At 40.3% G+C, this 25,843-nt stretch overlaps 1 protein-coding gene across 13 annotated transcripts in view; it reads left to right on the plus strand.

Annotated features, from left to right (window-relative positions):
* The window catches only part of TJP1 (tight junction protein 1), a 272,656-nt gene that overhangs the window by 190,669 nt on the left and 56,144 nt on the right, over nucleotides 1-25,843 (plus strand). For all 13 annotated transcript variants that reach the window (XM_015141746.3, XM_028850676.2, XM_015141748.3 and 10 more), the window contains 6 exons: nucleotides 3,374-3,498; nucleotides 4,572-4,674; nucleotides 12,225-12,501; nucleotides 16,352-16,455; nucleotides 17,016-17,184; nucleotides 17,500-17,647. In XM_015141746.3, coding sequence (XP_014997232.2) covers nucleotides 3,374-3,498; nucleotides 4,572-4,674; nucleotides 12,225-12,501; nucleotides 16,352-16,455; nucleotides 17,016-17,184; nucleotides 17,500-17,647 — 926 coding nt within the window. The remainder of the gene's footprint in view (nucleotides 1-3,373; nucleotides 3,499-4,571; nucleotides 4,675-12,224; nucleotides 12,502-16,351; nucleotides 16,456-17,015; nucleotides 17,185-17,499; nucleotides 17,648-25,843) is intronic.

The raw sequence follows: 25,843 nt of genomic DNA on the forward strand, positions 1-25,843 counted from the left end.
ACCGTGTGGTGAAATGTGGCATCGTTTGGACGATTTGCCTAACTCAGGGAACCAGTATTTTCCAAAAGACTAAGGCATGCTATAATAAAATTTTGCATGGATGAAATATTCAGAGTGTAAAATAGGCCAATAGATATTCATGCAATAATAGAGACAGTTGATTGATATGGTTTCAAACTGTACATTGTTACTCTCCTTTAGGAAATGTATTAAGTTTTTGGCATAAAATCAAGCATGAATTTTCATAATTACCTTAAAAGGCTACTAAAATAACTCTTCTTTTTCAATGACTGTACATGTGTATGAAAAGCTGGATTTTCTGTGTGTACTTTAACAAAAAGCAACATACTACGGGGTTTGTTACCATGCATTTTCACAAACTTTGTTTTCTCTTCAGCGGTGAAAACTCAAATTTTGTCAAAGCCTTTTTCAGGATCTTGGAGATAATCATATAATTGTTTTCTTTAGATTTATTAATAGGATGTATTATGCCAGTGGATTTCCTAATACACTAATCTTGCATTCCTGGAATTAATCCCTTTATCATGGAGTATTTATGTAGTGTTGGCCGTTGTTTGCTTATTTTTATTTTGTATTTTGCACTGATAACGAATAAATTATGTTGAGCTGTAATATTGGGGGGTTGGTCATTATCATGGACAGTCATCAAGTTTCAGTGTCAGTATTATACTTGCTTCATAAAAAGAATTTAGAAGCTTTCCTTGGTATCAGTGTTCTGAAACAATACATTGTATTGAGGCTATCTGGATATTGCATGTTTTGGCACAGTTCCCTTGGGAAATCATTTGTACATGGTGCCTTTTTGTGGGATAATTCCCTCATAAGTTTTGCTGCTTTTTTCTCCAGAAATTGGGCCATTTAAGCTTTTTATTTATAATAGGGTCAATTTTGGCAATCTGTATTTCCTTAAGGAATTATGTTTCATTTAGGTTTTTAAATTTCTTTGAATTTGTTCGGTAGTCTCTTAACGTTTTCTAATGCCGTACTAATAGTCATTTGTCTCTAATCATTTATTTTTGAAGTTTTAGTCCTGCTTTTAATTTGAAATTTGGATATTGTCTTTGAATTATGATGAGTGTATGGTTTTGTGTACAGTAGTCCCCTCTGAGCCGTGGGGCACATGTTCCCCCAGTCGATGCCCGAATTCACTGATAGTGTCAAACCCAATTTTGCTGTTAATTGGAGCACATTTCTGTTCCTGTCTTCCACTCAGAAGTTTAATGCCTTTTCCATTTTAAATAAGCACTTATCATGCACTGTGGCTAAACCCTTGCAATTTTAGGTGTGATAGCAAAACTAGCACAAATTTCGTTTTCCTTCACAGCTTCACTAATAGAAGATTCCTTCTCCTTGTAGATCTTAGTAACCTCAGCATATGATTTTTTTTCCCGTGTATTAAGTGGAGGACTTTCACCTTCTCTCGAAGGAAACACTTTACAGCTTTTCTTTGGCATATCTGAATTGCCAGCATCACTACTACTGCACTTTGGGGTCATGATTAAGTAAAATGAGGGTGACTTGAACACAAGCATTGTGTTACCTCTCCACAGTTGATCTCATAACTGTGGCAGCTACTGAGTGACTAATGGGCGGGGATCCCCTATGTCATGGAGACCCTGGACAAAGGGATGATTCACGTCTTAGATGGGATGGAGCAGGATGGCAAAAGATTTCATCACACTACTCGTAACGGTGTGCAGTTTAAATCTTACCAGTTGTTTATTTCTGAAGTTTTCCATTTAAAATTTTCAGACTGCAGTTGACCTGAGGTAACTGAAAGCAAAGAACATGAAACCGACGATAAGGAAGAACCACTGTAGTTGGTCTATTTTTGTTGTATTAAATTTGGGGAGGATATATAGAGAAACAGATTCAGATGGTTGCCATTGTCTTTAGTTACTCAGAATTTTCCCTGTTGGTTATTATTTTCTTTTTTCATATTAACTTCTTTTTGTATTCGCTTTATTGCCATATAATTCACATACCATACAATTAAATATGCAATTCATTGTTTTTTAGCATGTTCCGAGTTGTGTAACCATCACCAGAGTCCATTTTAAAACATTTTCATTGCTGGGGGGCAGGGGATGAAACTCCCATTGACCTATCACCCCCCCAATCCCTGTAACCCTAGACAACCACCAATCAAGTTTTTGTCTTTATAGATTTGCCTTTCTGAGCGTTTTATATAAATGGAATAATAGAATCTATTAACCTTTGTGACTGGTTTCTTCACCTTAGCATGACATTTTCAAGGTTCATTCATGTTACACTATGTATGAGTACTTCTTTCCTTTTTACACACAATGTTTCATTGTGTGGATATATACCATGTTTTATCCATGCATCAGTTGATGGACACTTGGATAGTTGGTATTCATTCTTAAGAAGAGTTTTTTTTTTCTTTTGCTACTTCTGTAGGCTTTGGGATGGGAGGAAAGGTGATGTATGCACTATTCGTGGTGAACATAGTCTCCTTTGTTGCGGACTGGAAAGCTGAGGGAGGAAGTTGTTACCTTTGTCCTCAGGCAGTTTGAATTGTACAGTTTTATACAAAAACATGTATTTCTGGTTTAATGATTCTATAGTCTTAAGAAAATGTATGATGTCTCGTTAGACTACTCTAAGTACTTCATATCCTTTCTAGGGAATAGTGATTTCTTTGAGATTAGGTGATTTTTTAACAACCTGAAGATATTTTGAATTTTTTATATACTGGCCTGTCCTGAGTCATTGTGGTAAAGATTCTTGGCTCTTTCAGAAGTGTGTGGCTTATTGTAATTCAGTTTTTAAAAAAGGTAATTTTACAATGTTTGTTCAATATGGCTAATGTACACCTTCTTTTGTTTAATGTGCACAAGACGTTATATTCTACAGAGATTTTTAGAAGTTTGCAGAAGTTGTTGAAATAACTAATACTCGATTTTCAAAGCAATTGATATTTTATGTAAAATGGCAAATGTTATATATGCTGGATAAGTCTGTCATCTTCTAAATCAGTTGCCAGGATGAATGATGATCACACTGGGCACTGCCAATCTCCTCAGGACCTCTTCTGATCATCAAAAATGAAGTGAGGATTTCAGTGTTAATACGTTTTAAATGTCTTTTGGTTTTTAAAGAACATGTATATAGTTGGCGATTTTTAATCTTCTGTTACGTCCAGTGGTTTTTAGAGCATACATTCTGGTACAAGGATAATTCTAACAGGTAACCATGCAGGTGAGTGTTTATCAATCACAAATGTATTAAGATTGTAATTTTTGTATTTCGACCTCTCTGGATTGTAGAGTATGATATAACAATTATTTTTATCCTTAATAACAATATTTTACTATAATTTTTACCTTAGGCTCCTGGATTTGGATTTGGCATTGCAATATCTGGTGGACGAGATAATCCTCATTTTCAGAGTGGGGAAACGTCAATCGTGATTTCAGATGTGCTGAAAGGAGGACCAGCTGAAGGACAGCTACAGTAAGAGTGCTGCTTATCGTGGGCACCTGTGCGACAAGCAGTGTTCCTGTCCTCGGGCACTGGCCTACTATCTTACACTGTCTTAGTGTTTTGCCATATTCATACACCACCTGTGCCATGGTTCATATATTTTTTCCTTAAATTAACATATGTTTACTTAAGAGAGAAACTGGCCAGGTGTGGTGGCTCACTCCTTGTAATCCTAGCACTTTGGGAGGCTGAGGCAGGGGGATCACTTGAGACTGGGAGTTCGAGACCAGCCTGGACAATGTAGTGAGAGCCCCATCTCTACAAAAGAAGTTTAAAAATCACATGGTGGCATGTGCTTGCAGTCCCAGCTACTTGGGAGGCTGAGGCAGGAGAATCCCTTGAACTTAGGAGTCTGAGGCTGCAGTGAGCCATGATTGCACCGCTGTACTCCAGCCCAGGTGACAGAGCAAGACCCTGTCTCCAAAGAAAATAAAGGAAGCTTTATCCCTATTAAAATTGGAAAGCTAGTATCACTCACTTTAAATAGAATGTGTAACTGTAAAAATAGTGAAAAAGAAAATTTATAACTCCGTTTTGGATAGAATCTAGCCTTCAGAAGCCTCTCTTCCCAAGTCTTGCATCCTTTTTGTTCCATATGAAGATGAGTTAGCTAAAGAAAAACACAAAATATACTAGCAAAATAATGGCACTACAATTAGAAGTATTAAAAGAAAATTAAAAGATGAAAAACTTAAAAGGTAAAAGGAAATAGGATTTCCAGCTCTATGACTTGGTATCATTTAATGCCCTGTAACTGTACTACCAAGAATCATTTCATGGATGTGATATCTGTTCAGTCTTCTGGGGAAATACTTTGTTAATGGACTTAAAAAAATTAAGGACCTGTGGTTAATTACTTGTTAAACATTCTGTGGAGAAACCTGAAAGTAAATCAGTTGACATTATTTTATTGATCTGAAGAGAAATTGATTAATTGGCTCATAATTAGAATACATTTTAGAAGTACCTATCTTGAAAATACCATCATAAACTTACCAGAATGTTTTTCTCTAACGTGTTATTTTGTGCCCTTTTCCCCTTAGGGAAAATGACCGAGTGGCAATGGTTAACGGAGTTTCAATGGATAATGTTGAACATGCTTTTGCTGTTCAGCAACTAAGGAAAAGTGGGAAAAATGCAAAAATTGTAAGTATCTTTTATCTTTAATTTAGTAAAGGTACCCCTTTACATTTCTGGTATTTGAATTTATCCTTCCCATTTAAGAAAAGGAAAACAAACGATAGTTCCAGCGTTAGTTGTTTACACTGAAGAGTGTTTCTTTTAACAATAGTGTGGTTTGTCACTAGTATGTGTATTTTCTCAGTTTAAATACCAGGAATTTTTTCAGTTGAAAAAGGAAAGGGGACAGTTGAATAGTTAGCTCTTTTAGGCTTAATGTTTCCTCCTCTTTTCCTCCTCTACAGTCATGTGCTGCATGACAATGTTTTGGTCAACAACAGCCGCATATTTGACAGTGGTTCCATAAGATTATAGTACTGTATTTACCTTTACCGTGTTTAGATACACGCATAGTTACCATTGTGTTACAGTCGCCTACAGTATTCAGTACAGGAACATGCTGTATAGGCTCGTAACCGAGGAGCAATAGGCTATGCCATGTAGCCTAGATGTGTAGTAGGCTCTACCATCTGGGTTTGGGAAGATACGTTCTGTGATGTTCGCACAAAGACAGAATTGCCTAACAATTCACTTCTCGTAGTATATCCCCAATGTTAAGTGACGCATGACGGTACTGAAGTTAGATTGGATCTTGGCATGTGTCAGTTTGAAATAGATGGCCCTATTTTCCGGTACAAGATGAGTTTACCTGGCAAGTTTTGCATTGTCCCTTGAACACATGTATGTCAGCAGCTACTTTCTTTATTACTCTGATAGTTTGAGGAGAGGGAAAGTCTAAGATTGTTTTTTGTAGAGTTGTTCAGGGTGCATTTAATGTTACTGTTTTACTGTATAGCTAGAGTCTTTGTTTCATATTTCTCTGAGAAGTCTACTTTTTATTAAGGGAAAAGAAATTTAGTTAACTCTTGATAACTGGCCTCAAATCACAGTTAAAACTTTGTAAATGTAGCACAGTAGATTTAATGTAAAAGATTTATTTATTTTATTTTTTTGAGACAGTCTCACTCTGTCACCCAGGCTGGAGTGCAGTGGTGTGATCTCGGCTCACTGCAACCTGCACCTCCCAGGTTCAAGCACTTCTTGTGCCTCAGCCTCCCGAGTAGCTGGGAACACAGATGCGTGCCACCATGCCCGCCTGGCTAGTTTTTGTATTTTTAGTAGAGATAGGGTTTTGCCATGTTGGCCAGGCTGGTCTTGAACTCTCACTTCAAGTGATCCGCCTGCCTTGGCCTTCCAAAGTGCTGGGATTACAGGCATCAGCCACCACGCCCATCCAAAAGTCTTACTTTAAATGATACACTTTTAGGAACACAGGAGCCACTTCACCCACTTTGCTCCTCCGCTGTTTTTATCCCATCCTGCCTCTGAAAGGACTAATGAAGGTAGCCTTGAAGCCTCAGCTCAGGTATACAAAGCTGAAGAGTCTGGGTGGCTGGGTGGTATGCCCTGCTTTGTCCGTTGAGAACCTTTCTATCTCCCAGCAGATGCTCAGAACCACAGCAGACCTGATGGAAAGGATAAGGGTGGGTAAAGGGAGGTCTGCTTATGAGTTTTGGTGTCTGGGAGTGGTGGTAAAAGCTGAAAAGGGTATTTCCTGAGACTGCACCCAGCAGTTGCTCGGCCCTCCTGCCCTGTGTAGGCTGCCTTGCTGTGTGGCTTGTTTCACACCAGCATCATTGCTGGTGAGATGAGAGTTCTCTCATACTGCAGTAGGACCACTGTTTGGTTATGGCATTGTTCCAGAGAACAAACATCTTTTATTTTGTATGTTTTCACAATCTCATTGTAGTCCATAGTTTTACAACTGTAATGTTATTTTTAAATTGCAGTTAATTAACAGACTGCCTACTGGATGATAAAGTTTTTAAACAGTTTTTATAACAAGAGGTTGCACTGTTTACAGAAGCAAATTGCTATTTGTTTGTTTTAAAACAGCAAATTGCTAATAGTTTTTTTTGGGTGTGATCAGTTGAGTGAGCTTCAGTGTCTTGCTTTAGCTGCTGATCCTGAGCACCATCCTTATTCTGCATAGTGTTCTTCAGGTGGCTTGCTGCACATTCTAAGGCCAGCACCTCGGGAAACTTGTTTTTATCCCTTGTATCAGGTATGGTGAGTTTCATCCATACTTTCAACTTTTTAAGCGCTCCATTCCTGTGTAATCTTGAGCTGTTTTGTTTTTCCATGCAAAATATTTGGCACACATACACTACATTGATAATACATCCAAGAAAGTTGTATTGCTATACTCCAGACTTTCCACATAGAGATGATATTATAAGTAGGTCTGAAATCAATAGTGTATTTGAAATAGCACATTTTTGGCCCAGCATGTAAGGAGAAGGATTTAGGGGCTGTTCAAAGCTGTGTCAGTTGGAAAGGTGTTTTTTACTCTGTGGTTAAAGGCTGTAGGGGCTTTGGGCAGAAAGGTGTTTTAATCAGCAAAAAGCAGTTGTTGATTTCTGCATTTTGACAGTTTCAGTCATGTCATTAATTTAAAGCTTTCATTGCCGTATGACTCTTAGAATAAAATGCCTGTGTCTGAGAGTGTGGCCTTTCATTATAAGATGTCTTTTTTTAACCTCATCCCTGGACATAACCAGAGCGTCAGAAACACTCAGGTCATGATATATGTGATGTTTATTTTCCCCAGTTCTGAACTCTACCAGATCTTCTTCCCTGCTCTCCGTTCTACTGATCTCTGTCTTCTCTCCTGTGCTCCTCCATTTTCTCTCCTCAGACTATCAGAGTAATAAGGAAAATAGCTGCTGACATACATGTGTTCAAGGGGCAACGCAAAACATGCCCAGTAAACTCATCTTATACCAGAAAATAGGACCATATATTTCAAACGGACACATGACAAGATCCGATCTAACTTCAGTACAGTCATGCGTCACTGAACATTGGGGATATATAATATATCCCCAATATCCTGTATAATTTTACTAAAATTCTGAACATAGTAAAAAAGCGTTATAAAGTGGATGAAGAGGCAAAAACACCTTCCTAGCGAAAACCTCTGTGAGCATTTCAGAACAGTTCTGTGTTGCTTCATGACAGGGATAGGTCTTGAGAAATGCGTCATTACATGATTTCATCCTTGTGTGACCATCAGAGTGTATTTACACAAACCTGGAAGGCATAGCCTCCGACACACCTAGGCTATATGGTTTAGTGTATTGCTCTCCGGCTGTAAATCCCATACAGCATGTGACTGTACTCAATACTGTAGGCAGCTGTAAAACAATGGTATGTGTCTGTCTAAACATGGAAAAAGTACACTAAAAGTATATATAACAGATTAAAAAAATTATATGCCTGTTTAGTGCACTTACTATGAATGGCGCTTGCGGGACTGGAAGTTGCTCTGAGTCAGCGAGTGAGTGGTGGGTGAATGTGAAGTCCTAGGACATTACTGTACACTACTGTAGACTTTGTAAACACTGTACATTTAGGCTGCACTAAATTTATTTTTAATGTTTTAATATTTTTAATGTATTTAATATTTTGTAAATTTATAAAATTTATTTAAAAGTCTTCTTTCTTCAATAATAAACCTTAGCTTACTGAAACTTTTTTAACCTATATCTTTCTAACTTTTTGACTCTCGCAATAACACTTAAAACACAAACACATTGTACAGCAGTACAAAAATGTTTTTTTCTATTTAAAATTTTTTTCTTTTTGTTTGTGTTTTTTTAAGACACGGTTTCACTCTGTCACCCAGGCTAGAGTGCAATGGCGTGATCTTGGCTCACTGCAACCTCCACCTCCCTGGTGCAAGTGATTCTCGTGCCTCAGCCTTGGGATTACAGGCACCCACTACCACGCCCATATTTTGTATTTTTAGTAGAGACAGGGTTTTGTCGTGTTGGCCGGGCTGGTATTGAACTCCTGGCCTCAAGTGATCTGCCTGCCTCGGCCTCCCAAAGTTCTGGGATTACAGGCGTGAGCCACTGCACCTGGCCTAAAATTTTCTATTTTTCAGTTTTTAAACTTTTAGTAAAATCTAAGACACAAGCACACACATTAGCCTAGGGCTACCCAGGATCGGGGTCATCAGTGTCACTGTCTTCTACCTCCACAGATTGTCCTAGTGGGAAGTCTTCAGGGGCAGTAACATGCATGGAGCCATCATCTCCTGTGACAACAGTGCCTTCTTGTGGAACACCTGAAGGACCTGCCTGGGGCTGTTTTCCCAGTTAACATTTAAAAAAAAATAAGTAGAGGGAGTACACTCTGGAATAATGATAAAAGTTTAGCATAGTAAATACATAAACCACTAACATAGTCATTATCAAGTATTGTATTCTGTACATATTATATCTGCTGCACTTTTATTCCACTGGCAGCATAGTAGGTTTGTTTACACCAGCATCACGACAAACAGCACTGCAGTGCACCCATGACATTATGACCCTGTGGCGTCACTAGGTGATAGGAGATTTTCAGCTCCATTGTAGTATTATGGGGCCTCTGCAGATGTGTCGTCCGTTGTTTCACATGGTGCATGACTGTGTATGTATCCACATGGCCATGCAGCATTTCACTCTGCATATATATTTATCGAACTCACTCATTCACAGGCATTTCAGTGTCCAGTCCACGAGTTTTTTAAAATTCGGCTGCGAAAATCATATTGCTACCTACTTGCTTAGTTAATTTTTAGAATAATTTTCTAAGAGTGGCTTTTCAGAGTCAAAGGGCCTGAATGACTTTTGATGTATGTATTGCCAGTTTGTCCTTCTTCAGAAAATCAGTAGGCTATCGAGAGTTCAGTTTTCAACACGTCTTAAATCTTTGCCTGATAAAAAAGTGTTGGAAATGAAACATTTAAAATCACAAGTGGATTTGATCCTCTCATGGTGTGTTTACTACGCATTTGTTTTTTCATTTACCTGTTCATGTCCATTGCATTTATATGGTGGTGATGGTCATACTAGGGTGTTTTATGTAGTCAGATTATTAACCTTTTGTCGTACGTACCTCATGTGTTGTTATCCTCTTTGCTTTTGTGACTGTTTGTAAGTTGTTTATGTTTGTTGTTTTGTATCATTTTGTTACAGCATTGAAATGTTTTCATTTTTATTTTGTCATGTCTGTCAGCCTTTCGCTTTATTGGTTCTGCCTTGGTGTCATGCTTCCAAAAGCCTTTTAATTGCAAAAGCCCCTTTCTTGTATTTTATTCTAGTACTTATATGGCATCATTTTGTTTTATTTTACATTTGAGACTTCAGTTAAGCTAAACTGTTTTGAAGTACGCATTTTTTTCCTAAAAATTTTGATTCCAAATTTTTCATAGTGTTAAAATCAAGCATAGTTGTTACACCTACTAATTATTATTCATGTTTATAACTGTTAACTCATAAGTAGAGAATCACAGTAGGACTGGATACCTTTCAATAAGTAAAGCACCTACTAGGTGCAAGCATTGCATTACATGTACAGTTAAATGCATGGGAAGGAACTTCTCAAAGAACTCGAATCTTAGTGGGCTGGATGGGTGTACATACTGATAACCGTATAATGCATGTCATCTCAGGTTAATAGGTCAGGTACAGTAGAATCCCAAAGAGGTGGCACTCTTACAGGAATGATAGGGAGAGCCTTGAGTGCTCATCTGCTCAACTTCGTTTTTGTTTATTACTAGGGAGGAACTGAACATTAAAATACCAATACCAGGTATTGCTTCCAATATAACATGTTGGAAATTAAGTAGACGTGAGATGTAAAAGCAGACAGCTAGCATTAGGAATGCTTTACAGAAAATATTAACTGATAAGGACTTCAGCTGTGGGTTGCTCCAAGATGAGAAGGGCAGCTTTTCTCTTTCAGGTCATAACAGGACATTGGCTGTCCTCCTTTTCACATGCTGGCCTCTGCTGCTTCTCATCCTTGAGCTTCAGCGTTGTTTCCTCAGAATGGCCCTCTGCTTAGGCCCTCGTCCTGATTCTGAACCAGCACCTGATAATAATAATAATAGTAGCAATAGTAATAGGAAGCAGCAATATTAAGTGTAGAGCAGCCCTTTGAAGAAGTTTAGCCATATAGAGAAGAGATAAGGTGATAACATGCAGGTGAATAGCAAGACAGAGAAATAGAAGATGAATTGGGGGAGCTTAGTAGGTAGAGGACAGATTTTAGGTAAATAAAGCGATTGAAGTTTCAGGTAAACTGGAGTATGGTAATTGATGAAGAAAAAATCTTAGAGGTGGGTAGGGATGAGAATGAGAGCTCAAATACAAGGGTTTCATTCATCCAGGAAGAAGATCGCCTTGGTCTTTGAGGCCAAAAGGAAGGAGGACCAAATAAATGAGATACTGAAAAAATTTAGGAGGCAGGGGGAGTAAAATGGCACTGCTAGCCTTAAAGCAGGCTGAGTGGCTGGGATCTCGAAGAATGGTTGTAGAATATCTACATTAGCAAATTCCATAGAGAGGCAGCAAGATGTAGACGAAAGGATTGCTGAACAAGAGCAAGACTTCTGTAAAATGAATTTACAGAGGGCCTAATCAGCAAAGTGTGGAAGTGAAGGTAATAATAGGACTGGAGTTTGTCATGGCAGCTGATTGAGGGGTCAAGAGAAAGTCATTTAAATACAGCAGCAGGATGTCTCATGCCAACTTGGGGGAAACGTGAGTGAAACCAGGACGGAACTGATGAACTGAAAATAAGAGAGGATGAAGGAATTGGAAATAAGATAGTGAAAAGTTGCAGTAGCTCACAGTGTCTGACATAGAAGACAAGGAGTGATACACAAGAAGATCCTGCGGAACTACAGTGAGGTCAAGTGTATACTATTGTAGGAAGGCAAAGTGTAGTCCACAGATTACAGAGCCACTCAGTCAGCAGGTGTGATACATGTAGATCTTCAGCTTGCAGAGAATGAAGGAAATAAGTGGACAGGCAATACAGAGCCAGTTACCACAGTCATCGAGAAAAGAATGCCAGAGGGAAGAATTTGCATCTAGACCGGAAGTACACATTGGAGAGATCTAGAGACTGAAAGCGGTTTGTGTTGGTGAAGTACAGCTGAGTTAATTAGCTCCAACATATTATTGAATGTTAGTGTGGCTGTAGAATAAATTCATCTCTTAGAAGTCTGGGGCAATGGTGGGCTTTGATACTGATACAGTCTAAAATGTTTAAGGAAGCAAGTTGGACTTGGAAGTTTGCTGTGGTTTTGGTAGCACCTAGAGTATATTTGGTGGCATTAGAGTACAGTGCTGTCCTTTTTATTCAAACCACCCAACAGTTGTTAGTTTCCCTGTAAGCTTGTGATTATTACACCAGGAAGATCTTTCTGTGTGAAGTAAATAAAGAGATTTTTAGGCCCACCCTTTCTTATTTGTGCTTAACTAGATCTGTTCATCAGGAGAGCAGAAAACACAACCTTTATAGAAATGTATTCCTTAGCAATTTGTTGTAGTGGTTTGTGTATTGTTTCTTGCTGGTTCATAATACGGGGTGAGATGTGTAATGTTCCTTTCTCTTTGGAACTGAACATACATATATGAAAATCAGTCAACTTATTTTTTAACCTTTTTAACTTGCAGACAATTAGAAGGAAGAAGAAAGTTCAAATACCAGTAAGTCGTCCTGATCCTGAACCAGTATCTGATAATGAAGAAGATAGTTACGATGAGGAAATACATGATCCAAGAAGTGGCCGGAGTGGTGTGGTTAACAGAAGGAGTGAGAAGATTTGGCCGAGGGATAGAAGTGCAAGTAGAGAGAGGAGCTTGTCTCCGCGGTCAGACAGGCGGTCAGTGGCTTCCAGCCAGCCCGCTAAACCCACCAAAGTCACACTGGTGAAATCCCGGAAGAATGAAGGTAGTTTCTGCCAACTCTTGCTGTTATTTTCACATGAAACTTTAAAACTAATTTTAGTGAGAAGTACAGTTGCTGTCTCTTCATGTCTTTGCTTTGTTGTCTTTGTGTTTGTGTTCTATCACTGTAAGTCAAGTCCTGTTATGGCAGGCTTCAGGGACTGTTCATTTTCTCTGTTGGAACAGATAGCACTTCAAGTGAATGGTCCAGGGGTTGGCTTTCAGATTTGTCCTGATGAGAATAACCAAGTACAAATTATGCTAACAAGAAATGTCACACCATCACCAAATGGAAATTCAGTGTTTTTCTTAACTGTTAGTAATGTAATCATGGAGAGAAATCTTGGGGGAGGGTTGGGGTAGGGGTGGTGGTGGTGGTGGTGATGTTGTTGTTGTTGTTGTTACAAGGTCTGGCTCTGTCACCCAGGCTGGAGTGCAGTGCCACAATCTCAGCTCCCTGCTACCTCTGCCTCCTGGGCTCAAGCAGTCCTCCCACTTCAGCCTCCCTGGTAGCTGGAACTACAAGTACCTGCCACCATGTCCAGCTAATTTTTTCTTTTTGGGTAGAGGCAAGGTTTTGCCATGTTGCCCAAGCTGGTCAGCTCAAGCAATTCACCTGCCTCGGCCTCCCACTGTGCTGGAATTACAGGCGGGAAGCCATTGTGCCCTGCTGTGACTTCTTCCCCCTCACTCCAGACTGTTTTTTTTAAAAATGGAGGAATTTAAGGAAAGGAACCCCTTGTAGGGCATTTCTCTATAATGCAGTATTTCTTTGAAGTTTTTGAAACTGAAACTCAGCTGCCTTCCCTCATACCTCATTAAATTTGATAGAAAATGGATCTGACTGTGGCTTCCTCCTCCTGTGGGCATGCATGACTGATCATTTTGATATATAGGGGTGTTACAGTTGGAATATTATCAAGGCTTACTTTGATCTGCTTTACCACTTGGCATATCTCCTAGGTGGTACTCCCTACCCCCACTCTAGAGCAGACTTCTCAGTGAAGTCTCAGTGAAGTTGTCAACATTTGCTGTTTCTACTTCATTTCACCACTTACCTCTCAACCCTCTCTGGTCTGGTATCTTTTCTGCTCTGCCCCCAAAAATGTTCACACTAAATCTAGTGGAAGTTTTTCAGTCTCTAGCTTGCTTGCCTTACAGTATCATTTCACATGGTTAACCACTCCTTATTTTTAAAAATAATGTCTTCTTTTGGTAATACTGCATCTCTCTGGTTTTTTTCCCCCCACCTTTCTGTATCTTTTGCAGGCTCATTCTCCTCACCCTGCCCTTCATAATGTTCTGTCAGTTTCTCTCCTAGAATCTTTTTTTCCACTTAAGGTAATTTTTTTTTTCTTTTCCTCAGGTTGAATAACAATTTAGGCAATCTCATCTGCTCCCCTGCTTCCAGTCACTGCTGGTGGCAGAACCTCTTTCTCCAGCCCAAATCTGTACACTCTTGTGTTTCAGCTGTTAGGCATATTCACTTAGATGTTCCTGTAGGTCCCTGAAACACAGCACATCTCAAATGAAACACATCTCCCTCTTAAAATGTTTCTTTGTATTTCTCATATTCAGTTGAACGTGTTCCTATTGATCCAGTTTCTCAGGCCATTCCCAGAGGACATGGTAGTTACCCTTGACATCTATTTTTTTCCCATGCATGATGAATGTTGTCACTCCTGAATACCACTCTTATCCATCCCACTCTTTCTCCACTGCCTCCACCCTTTTTCAGGCCACTGTTATCTCTTACGTAGACTCACTTGGTCTCGTAGGTTGTCTCTTGGATCCCTTTAAGTTGATTCTGCAGATTTCTTCATAGATCCTCTGTGACACTTCTGTCTTACTCTTTTTCCCCTTTCTTCATTAATTCTCAGTCTCTGCTACACTAGACTTATGACTTCATTAGGTCCACCAGGTTTTTTTCTTCGTAACTTGGGTGCATTTGTTTTGAACTGTTCAGCCCTCACTCACCCCATGCATCCCCTCCCACGCAAACATCTTCAGGTTTAGGTCTTTCTTAGGTAAAGTTTTAACTTTAGTATTTCTTCCTCGGGGAGGCCTTCTCCTTCCCCCAGGAGGTGCAGAACCCTTGTGTTTCTGCTCTCTGAACTCATCGCATTTGGAATTGCCATGCTGACATCCTTTTTGTCACTGACTCCTGCCGGAGTGCAGGAACTATCTCGTTTGCTGCTTCTCCCTAATGCCTGGTACCTAGTTGATATATGCCCCAAGAAATATTTAGAATGAACAAACAAACTAATATACAAGGAATATTTTGGGATCATCTGTGTAATGGTCATTTATATGTGTTTAATCCTAAAGAACAGTCTTTTAACCAATACCGTATCCTTCTGTGATGTAATGACCATATGGATGACTGCCTCATTCCTTGCCCAGATCTCCTAAAAGGCTGTTTTCTTTACCCTGATTCTATTTCTGGCTGTGAGTACTCTTTGTATATTTGTCTTAAGTTAAACTGTAACTCTGATGTAATTTTTTTTTTTTTTTTTTTTTTTGAGATGGAGTCTCACTTTGTCTCTCAGGCTTAGAGTGCAGTGGTACAATCTCAGTTCACTGCACCCTCCGCCTCCCAGGTTTAAGCAATTCTCCTCCCTCAGCCTCCCAAGTAGCTGGGATTACAGGTGTGCACCACCATGCCCGGCTAATTTTTTGTATTTTTAATAAAGACAGAGTTTCACCATGCTAGCCAGGCTGGTCTCGAACTCCTGACCTTGTGATCTGCCCACCTTGGCCTCCCAAAGTGCTGGGATTACAGGCGTGAGTCACCACGCCCAGCCTACTGTTACATACTTTTTAGACACTTCAGTAGTAAGTCTTGTTAATTTATCCCATGTTAAAACAATTTTCTGTTTTCCATCTTGGTTTTTGGTTTTGTTTTTAATGCAGTAAGACTCTCCTCACAGAACCAGGGGCACTCCTTTTACTACTGACATTATACTGATGGTTGTAGTCATTGTTCTTGTTTTTCTTAAAATATATTTTTCTGCAGCTGTTGCAGGAACCTGGGCAGTTCTCTGGACTCTGCTAGTAATTTACTCAACTTCCAACATTCCTTACCCGCAGACAGAATCAGTGTCCTCACTCTTGGATACTTGGTTGGTTGTTTAAAGGAAAGGACTGGCATAATAACTCCTGCCCACATCTGCCTAGCTGGTTGTAAGCCTTTGCACTCATATTGAATACATGCTAGTACTCTGAGTATGTCTATCCAGTGTCATGGGGTGTATAGGATCAGAAATATTTTTGGTCTAGGAGCTGGGAAAAATAGAAATAGTATATGCATGATAATATTCTTCAATAAAATGGTCAATCTTTTCAAAGTTTTTCAAACCTCAAGCAGGTTACTCTTTAGAATTATCTTTCTAGCCAGGCATAGTGTGACATATGTCTGTTAGTCCCAGCTACTCTGGAGCCTGAGGCAGGAGGGTTGTTTGACCCCAGGAATTTGAGTCCAGCCTAGGCAACATAGGGAGACCCTGTCTCTTAAAGAAAATGGTATTCCTTAAGCATTCTGAAGAGCTAGTGTATCAATGCTTGGTCAAAAAGAAATGGTGTCCTCTTGGGGATTTTGTCCTTTTCAGTAATATGGGAACATGGTCTATCGGTCCTTCATTTGAACCATACACTTTCCCTTTGCTTTCACGGAGACATTGCAGACTTGCTAATTAAAGGGAATGTCTTACTTGCAGGGTGGCCAAGAAAAATGTCTTGTTATTGATTGTACTTGAAAACTCTATGCAGTGGCTATTAGTTTAGTTGTATACTTGTGAAATCTATTTAACTGTCTTAGGATGTTGCACTAAAAATACTTACTTAAATTATTTCAGAATATGGTCTTCGATTGGCAAGCCATATATTTGTTAAGGAAATTTCACAAGATAGTTTGGCAGCAAGAGATGGCAATATTCAAGAAGGTGATGTTGTATTGAAGGTACAGTCATATTCTTACTTTTTAATGAACTGAAATAGAAAACAAGTTCTAGAGTTACCATGTAGTCTGTGCTGTTGTTTGAAGCAGTTTTGCCAAAAAGAATTAAAAATCAATGTTTGCGGGAGAGGGATGTAAATTCCCTTTATGCATTATTACATGTCGACACCGATACTTTAGGTATCACGGGGTCATCCTGAGATAATTATTCACCAGCCGGTACTACTTCGTAGATAAGATATGTCTGTTCTTACACATTAAAAAATTCTGATAATTGCTTCCAGATATTATTGAAATGCTTATTTGTTTGTTTATAAGTAGTAGAAAGTGACAGCCGTTTGAGAAGGAGTTAGGGGATGCTACTTTGGGTTTTTCTGACAGCAACAGTGCAGTAAAGATTTTATCATCTCAGGAAGGTGGAATACTTTTGATAATTTGGAAAAGTATAAAGAGAATATTTTGGGTCTTACAGCAAGGAGTGGTTTGGATATTTCTGTTTATAACAAACCAAGTTAACATTTGTATTTTATCATTTACTTGAAACCTATAATTTTCTGTTGCAGATAAATGGTACTGTGACAGAAAATATGTCATTGACAGATGCAAAGACATTGATAGAAAGGTCTAAAGGCAAATTAAAAATGGTAGTTCAAAGAGATGAACGGGCTACGCTGTTGAACGTCCCTGATCTGTCTGACAGCATCCACTCTGCTAATGCCTCTGAGAGAGACGGTGAGTGTGACTTTGTTTCAAGGCCCCCTCTAAGTGACCTATTTTCTTAAAAACACTAGGGAGACTGGACATCTTTGAAAGAAATGATAATTTTCTACCAGCCAAACACCTTCAAAATCTAAAAGTTTTATATATATTTTTTCCTGTAGACAACTCACCACTATTGATTTGATCGCTGGCTGATGAAATTAATGCATAAATTTTCCGTTTTATATATAATTTTACTTACTAGCTTATCTTCATTATTACTGGAGTACTTTATACTTGACTGTAATTATTTTTGTGGGAAAATAAGTAGCACTCTTTTATTAACAGACATTTCAGAAATTCAGTCACTGGCCTCAGATCATTCTGGTCGATCACACGATAGGCCTCCCCGCCGCAGCCGGTCACGATCTCCTGACCAGCGGTCAGAGCCTTCTGATCATTCCAGACACTCTCCACAGCAGCCAAGCAATGGCAGGTAAGACACTGTATTTTTAAAAAAATACAGGGGTTTTGTTTGATACCAGTATCTAAAACTGCTTACAAATAAAAGATGGATTTCTTTTGATTATTCAAGATTAGATCTGTTTTTCTCAATTTAGACATTTTTTAAATCTAAAATAACTGCAAACTTTTCCTTAAAGGGTCAGATAGTAAACATATTTCAGTCTTCCAGGCCATACAGTTCTTGTCACTGCTCAACTGCAAAAGCAGCCATAGACAGTATGTAGTGAATAGACAGTATGTAGTGAATAAACTGTATTTACAAAAACGGTTGATCCACAGCTGTAGTTTGCCATGCTATTGCATTAGAAGATGCTAGCAAGCTTCAGGAATCTACTACTTGGGAAAGTTAACTATAGAAGTCCTTTAATAAACACCTTAACCTGGACTTTTTTCTCTTTTAAAAATACACTAGTGTTGGCTGGGCATGGTGGCTCACACCTGTAATCCCAGCACTTTGGGAGGCCGAGGTGGGCGGATCCCTTGAGGCCAGGAGATTGAGACCAGCCTGGCTGACATGGTGAAACTCTGTCTCTACTAAAAATGCAAATATTAGCCAGGCGTGTTGGCACATGCTTGTAATCCCAGCTACTTGCAAGGCTGAGACATGAGAATTGCTTGAACCTGGGAAGCAGCGGTTGCAGTGAGCCAAGATTGCACCACTGCACTCCAGCCTCAGTGACAGAGGGGAACTCTTTCTCAAAAACAAAACAAAACACTAGTATTTATGCCAGAGGTTCTGGTATAGTGGTAGTATGTGACCTACCTGAGTTTATCTTTCTTTAGAGTCACATGTGCATTTGAGAATCTGAAGAAAATTACGATCCTTCTCTCCAGACAATTTGCATGTGCACATACACGCAGCAATTGCATACGATTTCTGGAGACTCCCAAGGCTCTGTAGGCCACCAACTGACCCATGGTTAACTGCAGTCCACATGAAGATCACTTGAAACATGAGTCCAGGGCTGAAGAGACAGTTTAGAAGAAAAGGGAACCCTTATATGTTGTTGATGGGAATGTAAATTGATACGGCCATTCTGGAAAACAATATGGAGGTTCCTCAAAAAATAAAACTAGAACTAGCACATGATCCAGCAGTTCCACTTCTGGGTATGTGTCCAAAGGAAGTGACATCACTGTCTCGAAGAGATATCTGCACTCTCATGTTTGTTGCAGCGTTATTCACAATAGCCAAGGTATGGAGTCAACCTAAATGTCCAACACATGAATTGATAAAGAAAATGTGGTGTATATGTTCACACACACAGTGAAATATAATTCAGCCTTTTAAAAGAAGGAAGTCCTGCCATTTGGAACAACATGGATGAAGCTGGAGGGCATTGTGCTAAGCGAAATAAACCAGACACAGAAACACAAACACTGCATGCCCTCACTTACTGTGGAACCTGAACAAGTTGGACTCAGAAACAGACAGTAGAATGGTGGATACCAGGGATTGGGGTGGGGAGGAATGGGGAGATGTTGGTTAAAGGGTACACAGTTTCAGTTATAAGATGAGTAAGTTCTGGAGACCTAATTTACAGTGTGGTATCGAGTAATAATGTATATGAGAGTAGATCTTATGGTATTCTTTTGACACATTAAGAAAAGTAACTGTGAGGCATGGATATATATGTTAATTAACTTGGTTGCAGTCATCATCTGAATATGTATATCAAAACCTCACTGTTGTACACCTTTAATGGATATAATGTTTATTTGTCAGACCTCAGTGAAGCTGGAAAGAAAATTTGGTCATCTCTTCTAGATCTGAAGAGAAGATTTTGGATTCGAGATGCTGAATTGAGACTTAACTTGCATAGAGGTGTTAGCAGAAGCCATAGAAGTCACTAAAATTGCTAAGAGACACAATTTGGAAAGAAGTCAGAGAACTGGATAACAGGGAGCACATTCTTTTAGGAAGTTGAAGAGGCAAGGGAGAAGTAAGAGAAGGGAGGCATACCTAGCCAGGAGAGAGCCTTTTTAAAGTTTGTAAAAAACCATAGTGACACGGTAGTTAAAACTGTATATTCACAAAAGTGTTTCACATTCTACTAAAATGGGAACTAGTAAGAGAAGAGGATAACTTGTAAGAGCTATGAATGTGGTTGCTAATTCGTATCCACTGTAGTTTTTATGTATTTGTGAAGCTGATTATTTCTAAATTTCAAACTTAGATTTATAAATTGTAAGAACCCTGGTGTTTATTTTAAGGATGTAATGATTTTTTAAAGGAATATTATGGCATGTTACGTGTAAAGTTGGCTTATAACTGATGATGATTTTTAATTGCTGCAATTAATATATTCTAAAAATCTTCCTGGCACAGCATAGATGTTATCAGGAAAAGGATTACTGCCGCAACACAAATACACACAGTGATATAGCACCTTTGATGATTCATGGGAACAGCTGTAATTTTAACATCCCTTCTCAGCTAGAAACCGTACTTAAGTGATTTGGACATGATTTCCCCTTTTAAATAGAGCAGTCTTAAAATCTCAAATGTTTGGCCATTAGTTTACATTGTAAACAAATTATAAATCTTAGAAAATTCTTTCTGATATCTACTTTCTTCATTTAGAGTTCCTTAACACGTAGAATCTGTAACCTTAACTTAAAAGTTGAGGGGTTTTTTTTCCCCCTAAAATTACTATTTTTGTATTATATTGTGATGTTTTATTTCTCCTAGGAATCTTAAGTGTTCTCATGTGTTGCACCAGTAATATGGGGACTTTTAAGAATACAAACTTGTGGGGCTTGCTTTCAGTTCATCTGAGACGGAGGCAGGCAGTACATTGACCCTCGAACAACCCGGGGGTTAGGGGGACCAGAACCTCCTCCTACCCTGACACGCAGTCAGAAACCCGCCTGTGATTTTTAACTACCCAGAAACTTAACTATTAACAGCCTACTGTTGATTGGAAGCTTACTGAGAACATAAACGGTACAAAGTTTGTAGGTTAGATGTATTATATACAGTATTCTTAAAGTAAGCTAAAGAAAAAGTGTTAATAAGAAAACCATAAGGAAGAGAAAATACATTTACTGTTCATTAAGTGGAAGTGGATCATCATAAAGGTCTTCATCCTCAATTTCCTTCACCCTTCATTTCCTTCATCCTTGTTTTCACATTTAGTTGTCTGAGGAATGGGTTGGTCTTTCTGTATCATGGTGGCAGAAGTGGAAGAAAATTTGCGTATAAATGGACCCACGCAGTTCAGTCCCATGTTCTTCAAGGGTCAGCTGTATGTTTTTTTTTTAAGCTCCGGGTATTGTAGCAGGATGAGCCGCAGACAGAACTCCTCAGACACCGATTTAAATAAGGAGGGGGTTTATTTGGCCAGGGGTATCAGCAAGACTCCTGTCTCAAGAGCCGAGCCCCCCAGGTGAGCAATTCCTGTCCCTTTTAAGGGCTCACAACTCTAAGGGGGTGCATGTGAGGGGGTTGTGATCGATTGAGCAAGCAGGGGGTACGTGACTGGGGGCTGCATGCACCAGTAATTAGATCGGAACAAAACAAGATGGGGATTTTCACAGTGCATTTCTATACAATGTCTGTAATCTATAGATAACATAACCGATTAGGTCAGGGGTCAATCTTTAACTACCAGGCCCAGGGTGCGGCGCCGGGCTGTCTGCCTGTGGATTTCATTTCTGCCTTTTAGTTTTTACTTCTTTCTTTGGCGGCAGAAATTGGGCATAAGATGATATGAGGGGTGGTCTCCTCCCTTATTCCCCCCTGTTGAGACTCTCACTCATTTTATTAATGGGAGTTCTCACTTTCATTTTCACTACCCATGTCTTTCTGCAAGATAGATCGATAGTGATTCATATAGTACACTTGTGCTGAAGCATTTTGGTGAACTAAGGTAACGACAAAGCTTTTTATCATTTGAAGAAGTACAGGTAGCAAACAAGGGAGCAGTAGGCAGGTTCCTATTATTATTATAACTCCTATTATAAGAATTTTAAATCCTCCTAGTGCTGGGAACCATTTTCCAAACATGGCCCCAGGATCAAATCCATGCCACACTTGCACAGGCACATGTGCCAGTTTGTCATATCTCTATGTCTTCAACTACTTGCCCTTGATCATCTATTTGTAGACAGCAATTAGTAAGGTTAAATTTCCCACAGACTCCTCCTTTAGCTGCTAGCAAGTAGTCGAGAGCCAATCTATTTTGATAGATAGCATTTCTAATCTGAGTTTCTTGCTGGGCCAGAATAGTCAAGGCTCTGCCGGTTTTATTAGTGATTATTTCTAAGGCAGCTTATAATCGTATGATTCGGTTGATCATGTAAATGGGGGTCCGGTATCCCCACGAGCCATCTTGTGCCCAAGTAGCAAGCCCATAATATTGTATGATTCTCTCAGGGGGCCATTCATCATCTTTCCAATTTCCTATAGCTGTGCTTCTCTTTTTGCAGGAAGCGTAGACAGGGAAACCCAGGAGTTCACCTGTTTTTATGGGCAGTAGGAAGAAAGATGGTTTAATAGTGCCAATAACACAACTACCTGCCCACTGGTCAGGTAATTTGGCATAAGCTCTATGCCCACATATCCAGTATAATCCAGTGGGGGCTGTCCAGTCCCGGTGGGACTCCAGGTGGGTCCACACGGTTTTGCAACTTTGGGAACTTACTAAATGGATTCCTCTCTGTTTGATTTGAACTCCACCAAGTGACTGTTTTTGTGGTACCATTATACAGTTTCTGTCCCAGACAACTAAATCGTCCTACGGGGTGAGTGAATTCTTTTCCTTCACTAGCTATGCAATGTTGTCCAATAATTGAGGCTTTTAGGACCGAGAAATTATCAGTGTGATTCTTTTGAGCTGGGAATTCATCAGGAACTGGGTCTGTAGGTACTAATTCTCGGGCTTCCCATGGCCATTGATCTCCCATTACAGTTCCTCCACATACATAACGTGAAGTGACACTGAGAGACTGGGCTACATGCTCAGCAAATTTCAAAAACAAATTTCTTGTTTTTCCTGGAATTTCTGGTACTGGCACATTTAGTTCCTCATAGAAAGTTTGAAACACTGGCCCAGGAGAGCATTTGTAAACTTCTCCTCGAACCAAGATATTTACTCAAGGATCCAGTCCAGCCCCATCGATTCCTAAGGTCACACGCTCCCCTTTTTTCCAGCGAGGATCAAGGGGATTGGTTATTACTAGCTCTAAGGGGTTACATTGTCCCTTAGTGCAGGAAGGGCCATTTTTTCCATTCTGAAGGTGGACTGGATCCTTTTCATTTTTTATCCAAGTGGCCCAAATGACATAAGACCAGTATCCACATTCATTTCCATACAGTCCTAATTCATGACAAATGTACTTATTTTCGGTCATATAGCCTTTTTCCCAACTGAAAGAGCCACATCCCCTTCCTAACTTACTGCTATTAATGATGGCACAGGCATCAAATTTCAAGATTATGCGTTTGGGCCCCCCTTTTTCTTCTGTTCTGCCTAATACTTTACTTGTATCATTTATGAGTCCCCACCAATCTTCAGTCCTTAATCTTATTTCAAAAACTGTAGACATGGGAGGCTTAGAGGGGTCATAACACACATCTGGTCTGTCGTTTCCTGGGCTACATACCTCGTCCTGAGTGTCATTATATAAACATGTTCCTTTTAAAGTTCCTAGGCATTCATAGTAACTATAGAACAGAAAGATTGTTTAACTTGTTGCCCTACCTCGGTAACCTGATGTATACACTGAGAGCAGTTTTCCATGCAGGGAAAATCAGTGGAAGCTTTTACTATACAAGTCCACGTTATAAGGAAAATGAGTCCCACGATGATTCTCCTCATGCTTCGGCCGTGTGTAGACCAGTCAGCTTCCAGGTGTGACTGGAGCAGGGTTCGTTGTCCTCCTCAAGGTCACTTTGCAGGGGTTGTCCGGGCTCAGTTTTTGCCTCCCAGGTTTCCTCGGCTGCAGGTTTCACATGGCTGTGGTGGATCCAGTCTGGGATTCCTTCTACCTTTACAGCCGTGGGGGAGGTCAGGATGGCAGTCTGAGGTCCTTTCCACCATGGCCGCAAAGGGGCTACGTTCCAGTCCTTGGTCCACACACGATCACCTGGAGAGAAAGGGTGAACTGGGGAGAATAAGGTGATGGGACACCTCTCATTTACCCAAGTTGAGATTGTTTGTGTAATTTTTCCTAAAGCCTGTAGCTGTCGCTGTAATTCAATTTCACCTAACTCTCAGGGAGTGCCTGGAAGCCCCCGTAGTATAGGAGGCCTATGATACAGTATTTCATAAGGGGAGTATCCTTTTTTCTTAGAAGGAGTGCATCTAATTTTAAACAATACCATAGGAAGGGCCTGTATCCACTTTAATCCTGTTTCCTGACATACTTTCCCTAAACTTTTTTTGACAGTCAGATTCATTTGCTCCACCTTTCCGGAACTCTCAGGTCGGTAGGTGGCATGGGTGGCACGTAGCTTCCAAGTGATTCCTAATGCCTTTGCTGTCTTCTGTACCGAGTCAGCCATAAACGCCGGCCCGTTATCTGAGCCGATTTGTAAGGGCAGTCCAAACCTAGGAATAAGATCTCAGAGAAGCACACAGGTTACCTCGTAGGCCTTTTCAGTTCGTATTGGATAAGCCTCCACCCACCCAGAGTAAGTACACACAAGAACCAGCAAATACTTGTTACCTCCACATTTCAGCATTTCTGTGAAATCCACCTGAAGATCCTCCAAAGGAGCCGCTCCATAAGCTTGTATGCTGGGTGGAGCAGTAGGGCCTTGCCTTGCATTGTGCTGTCGGCAAGTAACGCACCGTTGTGCTACTGCTTTGGCAAGAACTGGCAAGTGTGAGACGTAGAAGTACTGGCCTAAGAGTGTTTTGACCTAGATGAATGGTTTTGTGCACCGCCAATACGATTGTGGCTCCCAGCAACTGCGGCACAGCTACCCTCCCATCTAGCAGTCTGATCCATCCTCCTCTTATTGCTTGCCCCGCTTCTGCATGGAAGAAGTCTTTTTCTTTCTTAGGATAGGTACGTACCAGGTCAGGTGTTTGAGGGAGTGAGGGGGCTACTACCAATGCTGGGTAAGGGGTAGATCCTGCTTTTCGAGCTTCTGAATCAGCTCGAGAGTTTCCTAAGGCCACTGAGGTGGAGGCTCGCTGGTGTCCCCTGCATTGCATGACTGCCACCCTCTGAGGTTTCCACACTTCCTCTAGTAATTGGTTAATCTAGCATTTGTTAGCCAATGATGTCCTTTGGTATTCATCAAAGTTACCACAGCATGGGGGCCCTTTATATTCAGATTTTGCCCAAGGGTTTATCTGCTTCTTGTACTGACAGGGCTGTTGCTGCCAGGGCCCTTAGACATGGTGGCCTGCCTTTGGAAACCCCATCTAGTTGTTTTGAGAGACAGGCCACTGGCCTTGGCCAGGGTTAAAACTCCAGCTGCCGTTTTTCCTCTTTCTGACACATAGAGTATAAAGGGCCTTGTCAAATCTGGTAGTCCTAGGGCTGGAGCCAACGTAAGTTTTTCCTTTAACTTACAAAAGGCTTGCTGTTGTAGACGCCCCCATTCAAAAGGCTCCTGGTCATCCCCCTTTGTAACCGCGTGGAAAGGTTTGGCTAGTACTGCAAAGTTTGGAATCCATAATCTGCAAAACCCCAGACAGCAAGTTAAATAAGGAAGGGATTTATTTGGCCGGGGTCATTGGCAAGACTCCTGTCTGAAGAGCCGAGCCCCCTGAGTGAGCAATTCCTGACCCTTTTTAGGGCTCGCAAGGGGGTGCATGTGAGAGGGTCGTGATCGATTGAGCAAGCAGCTCAATCTGGGGGCTGCATGCACGGGTAATTATATCAGAACAAAACAGGGTAGGGATGTTCACAGTGCTTTTCTGTACAATGTCTGTAATCTATAGATAACAACCGATTAGGTCAGGGGTCGATCTTTAACTACCAGGCCCAAGGTGCGGCCCCGGGCTGTCTGCCTGTGGGTTTCATTTCTGCCTTTTAGTTTTTACTTCTTTATTTGGCGGCAGAAATTGGGCATAAGACGATACGAGGGGTGGTCTCCTCCCTTAGTATCTTTCTGTGCGCTGCTGCTAGCTGTGGGAACTACTGGTTAGAACGTGTAGTGTGTAAAAGAAAAGGTAACTTCACTACAGAAGGAAAAAACCCTTCAGAT

This window comes from Macaca mulatta, chromosome 7 (assembly GCF_049350105.2).
Source record: "Macaca mulatta isolate MMU2019108-1 chromosome 7, T2T-MMU8v2.0, whole genome shotgun sequence".
Lineage (NCBI taxonomy): Eukaryota > Metazoa > Chordata > Mammalia > Primates > Cercopithecidae > Macaca > Macaca mulatta.